General features: G+C 38.5%; 1 protein-coding gene across 1 annotated transcript in view; it reads left to right on the top strand.

Moving 5' to 3' along the window:
- Positions 1–1,465: 1,465 nt before the first annotated feature.
- Positions 1,466–5,093, top strand: part of LOC126396951 (uncharacterized) — a 9,855-nt gene continuing 6,227 nt past the window's right edge. Inside the window, exons 1-2 of the mRNA XM_050055350.1 lie at positions 1,466–1,539; positions 1,696–1,840. Coding sequence (XP_049911307.1) covers positions 1,466–1,539; positions 1,696–1,840 — 219 coding nt within the window. The remainder of the gene's footprint in view (positions 1,540–1,695; positions 1,841–5,093) is intronic.

Below are 5,093 nucleotides of genomic sequence, written 5' to 3'. Positions count from 1 at the left end.
TTAAGGGCGAGGAGAGGGGCTCATTTGATTGGTGTGATGTGTGTAAAACCCACTCCACGCCTTCTCTCCTCCCTCTTTCCGACTTGCGCAGGTAGGAGGGACGGAGGTGGGAAAGAGGAGTAGCTGCGCCAGGCGCACGGTGTGCCAAACTTGTAAAATCCGCCTGGCCACACCCAGTTGGCAAAGCGCAGGTGCGCTGCGCCCCCACCTCGCCCGGTCTGCGAAACTAGAGCCCCTTATGTCAATTCTGGTACACTGAGAGCAAGTCTACCGGAGTCAAATTCCTTGTATGTACACACGTACTTGGCAAATAAAGCTGATTCTGATTCTGATTCTGTGTTGTTGTTTGGTTGCAATTTATTGGGAAACCATTATTTTTGGTAGTCATGGAGCAGAAATTTGTAGAGTATCATACAAACTGTTGTGCATGCATTTTTTATAGGATACCATATGAACTGTTCTATGAGAATACATTGAAAAAATAGCTAATGCCTTACCTTCCCTCCAACTGTGTCTCTGTCTACTTCAGATGATCCTGAGGCAGCTGGTGGGCACAGCCATCAATATGCACTCAAATGGTGTCTTTCTTTGGGACATCAAGATGGAGAACGTTCCAGTTAAAGGCAACACTGGTGAACCGAGAGTGCGAATGAACGACTCTGGCTGTGGTTCATTCTCCACAGGGAAGCCCTACACTTCCTTCAGTGGTATGATATCTGGCTTCTGCTCTTGACTCATTTATTCATCTCTGAAATAATGACTGTTGTTTCAAAAAAACTTCTACATCTCTCTGTCTGTCCCCTTCCATTTTTCTGTTGCTGTGTCCAATAAGTGTCTTGGCGTACGCCCCACCAGAGTGGTTTTAACGTGGGGACATACTGGGCAGGTCCCACCACTGTTTGGCAGTGGGGTGTGCATTTCTATTAATTGCTGAGTGGACATGAGCCTTTTGACACCACAGCCTTCCTCCAGGACCACATCAGACTCAATACTGTACTGTCTACAGGTAACACACACACATACACACACACACACACAGTTTCATTAAGATAAGATAAGATGCCTTTATTTTCACTATATACAGTGATATAGTGAAATTGCAAGTGCCCTCACAGTGACATTTAAGATTTTTCATACATTACGTGAATTCATACATACACACCCATACACACCCCCACTCATGCAACAACTAACACAAGATAAAATAAAATCAAATAAAGTATATATGAAATTGCACTGATGCATGACAGTCATTGCACAGACCCAATGTATAAAATATATGAATAAGTAATAAATAAATATTGCACGTGTTGAGGATTGTGGGATGGGTTACAGAATTACTGAGTGATTATTTTTGTTTATTGAGAGATTGGATGGCTCTGGGGAAAAAACTGTTTAAAAGTCTGTTGGTGCGTGACTTGATTGACCTGTACCTCCTCCCTGAGGGCAGAAGGTCAAAGAGGTGATGGCCAGGGTGGGAACTGTCTTCAGTGATCCTTTTTGCTCTGGAGAGGTATCAGGAGTCAGCAATGTCTTCAAGTGAGGGGAGGGGCAGCCGATAATTTTTGAGGCTGAATTTACAACCCTATGTAGGGCTTTTAAGAATCTTTGATGAGAGCAAATATATTCTTAAGACTTCTTCACAGCAGCTGCCCACATAATCCTTTGTTCCCTGGTTTCTCTCTTGCTTTTCAGAGGTAAAGACTTTGCTGGATATGTGTCTGGCAAAAGATACTGCGGAGCATTCTACATTGATCAGCTACAGCTCTTCTTTGCAGCAGGACAACCCAGGCCTCCACCCACTCCTTCCCAAGTCCACCTTCAAGGCTCGGTCCAGCAGGTAGGTTCCTCCCACCGCCTGTTTCACACAGTCAGGACATCATCACATAATCTCCATAGTGCAGGAAAGATTATTTATTATGGGTCCTTTGGCATTAATGCCCATTTTATGCTTTGGATAAATTAACTCTGCTTCTCTTCCTGCCAAGATACACTGGAGCCCACCTCACTTCTGTCTGCTGTGTGCCCTGCTGGATCCTACCCCTCACATCTGCCTCAACATTGGACATTAAAATTTGTGAGGACAAAGGACCAAACACCACCACCAACCATGAGGGCTTTATTCAATTGGAATTGATTTACAGCACCAATATTGGAGCTCTCTCCACCTCTGGATCCTGTTGAACCCCCAGCTGTCCATGTAGAGGGCCTCTCTCTTTGAATTGCCTCTTCTGAGGTTTCTTTGCAGTTTTCTTGTGGGCTCAGAATGTTACAGAGTTTTTCCTTGTCTTCTTAGAGAGCTTGGACTGGGGATAGCAAATTACTTTAAAACTAACATTCCCTGAACATGACTTGAGGCCTGAGTTGTACACAACAAAAAAGCTAAACTACCCAGTTACTTTGTCTGGAGCCAAACTCATGAGGCATAATGGCAGTGTCATCAATCCATTGGTCGAATAACAAAAATGCTCCCTTTATTACAATGGTCTGGTACAAATCAGGGGCTGTTATTTGGTCAGCTTTTTAGATTTAGTCTAAAATGAGAAATGAATGTGTTTAGTCATATGTAGTTATCAGTCTTAACACTGGATATTTAGCCTTATCTTAGTCAAGGAGAATCATGAACATTTTATGCTAATTTTAGTGATTATAGCACTTTATAATGGCCTATTTTAGTCATCAGTCATCAATTAGTTGGCTTACACCAGGTCTTCTACAACTGTCCTTCATTTTAAGATTAAAATGAATCACCAAAGTCAGCCTGAGGGTGGCATAAATGTCTGTCAATCCATTGCCAAATCTGTTGAGAAATTTTTCTTAAAACCACAAAAGTGAACCTCATGGTGACACTATAGAAAAATTGTGGTGATCATCACCAAAACATTATGATTCCTCCTTCAGGGAACAATGACTGTCTACAAAGTTTTGTTGATATTACAAGGTAAGCGGCGGTGAGTACTGAAAAGCCATACTTAAGTAATAGAACAATTACTCCCATAAAAACTGACTCAAGTAAAAGTGAAAATTACCCTTTGAAAAACCTACTCAAGTAAAGGTAAAAAAGGACCTTGTTAATAAATTACTCAAAGTACAAGTTACTTTCTATGTGGGTCAGATGGCCGGCTTTGTGGTTGATAACTATGCCAATCTCACAAATGTGGATGACACTTGAACTTTTGTTTTGCTATCGAAGCAAACATAAACTAATGCACTAAAAAGTTAGCAATACAGAGAAATATGATGTTCTTCTTAATACCTCCCCTTTCTCTGATTAGGTGGACATGATAATCCTTAATACACATAATGTTATTCATCCCTACAACGGTAAATACTTTTTCCCTAACCTGATATGAATGTGTGCTGCACATGCAAACTTTTTGATGATCACCTCCGCACAGTTGTCTTGTCTAATTGCACTTAACCATAGTTTGAGGCTTAAGGCCTAAGTTGTACAGAACAAACAAGCTAAACCACCCAGTTACTTTGTCTGGAGCCAAACTCATGAGGCATAATGCTTAACCACAGGTGTCTTCAATTTTGTTGACAGACAGTGGCAGCTAGTATGCAATAAAATGTAAGTTTTGAGCCATGACTCCTTCTGTTCTGGCTCCCAATAACATAACAAGACGACATTTTAAGACTCCTGTGTAGCCTACAGCTCTGTGGTGGCGAGTCGTGTTTTGCCTCCAGCTAACAAACTGACATCATTGTGACATCAGCCCCTAAAGGGTCTATGCAACTGAGATATGAATAATCGGTAGCACTTTATTTTACAGCATGCTAATTAGACGCTAATTAGACGTAATAAGCCGTATTTTGTATCAAATTAGAAAAAAATAGTAAAATAGACAACATTGCTGTTGGAGCTGTTTATTTGTTGTTAATATTAATTATTAGCAAAACAACTAAATACTATTTGATTATTCTAGATATTTGATTTCATTATGATTATGTTTGCTAGTATTGTGTTTTGTTAATTATTCATTTAGTTTAGTTGTTTCTTGTTTAGTATTTGTTCACTATTTCATTTCGTTTTGGGCATACTGTGGGCACCAAAGTTTATATATGTAGGAAAGCAGGTAGGCGACCAGAATGCACCTGGGTGGGCATATGGTTTTTTACCAGAGCGGGAGAGGCATGCAGGGATTTCTTTGTTCTTTGTTTGCTTGCTTGTTTTTGGTTGAATAAACCACTGGAAACGCAGCAACTTTGCATGGACAATGACTTTCTTTTGCCTGCGTACACTACATGCTCATGGTGCGGCAGTGGTCCTTTGTTTTTGTTTGACACGAGTTTGATTTGGGTTACTCTTTTGAACAAACGGCCACTACAATTGCTCTAATAAGACGTAACAATCCATAGTTTGTACCAAATTAGGTAGAAATATGTTCGCAATTTAGACACAAAAAAAAAACAATTATATCCTAGTAAGAGCTAACAAGGCGTACTTTGAAACAAATTAGACAAAAACTAGAGGTAATTATATTTTATTAGATATTAAACAAACACAATTATATCCTAATAAGAGCAAACAAGATTTACTTTGGAACAAATTAGACAAAAACTAGAGGTAATTATATTTTATTAGATATTGAACAAACACAATTATATCCTAATAAGAGCAAACAAGATGTACTTTGGAACAAATTAGACAAAAACTAGAGGTAATTATATTTTATTAGATATTAAACAAACACAATTATATCCTAATAAGAGCAAACAAGATTTACTTTGGAACAAATTAGACAAAAACTAGAGGTAATTATATTTTATTAGATATTAAACAAACACAATTATATCCTAATAAGAGCAAACAAGACGTACTTTGCAACAAATTAGACAAAAACTAGAGGTCATTATATTTTATTAGATATTGAACAAACACAATTATATCCTAATAAGAGCAAACAAGATGTACTTTGGAACAAATTAGACAAAAACTAGAGGTAATTATATTTTATTAGATATTAAACAAACAAAATTATATCCTAATAAGAGCAAACAAGACGTACTTTGCAACAAATTAGACAAAAACTAGAGGTCATTATATTTTATTAGATATTGAACAAACACAATTATATCCTAATAAGAGC

Source organism: Epinephelus moara, chromosome 10 (genome assembly GCF_006386435.1).
Source record: "Epinephelus moara isolate mb chromosome 10, YSFRI_EMoa_1.0, whole genome shotgun sequence".
NCBI classification, from domain to species: Eukaryota; Metazoa; Chordata; class Actinopteri; order Perciformes; family Serranidae; genus Epinephelus; species Epinephelus moara.
This window is presented reverse-complemented; position numbering and strand designations above follow the sequence as displayed.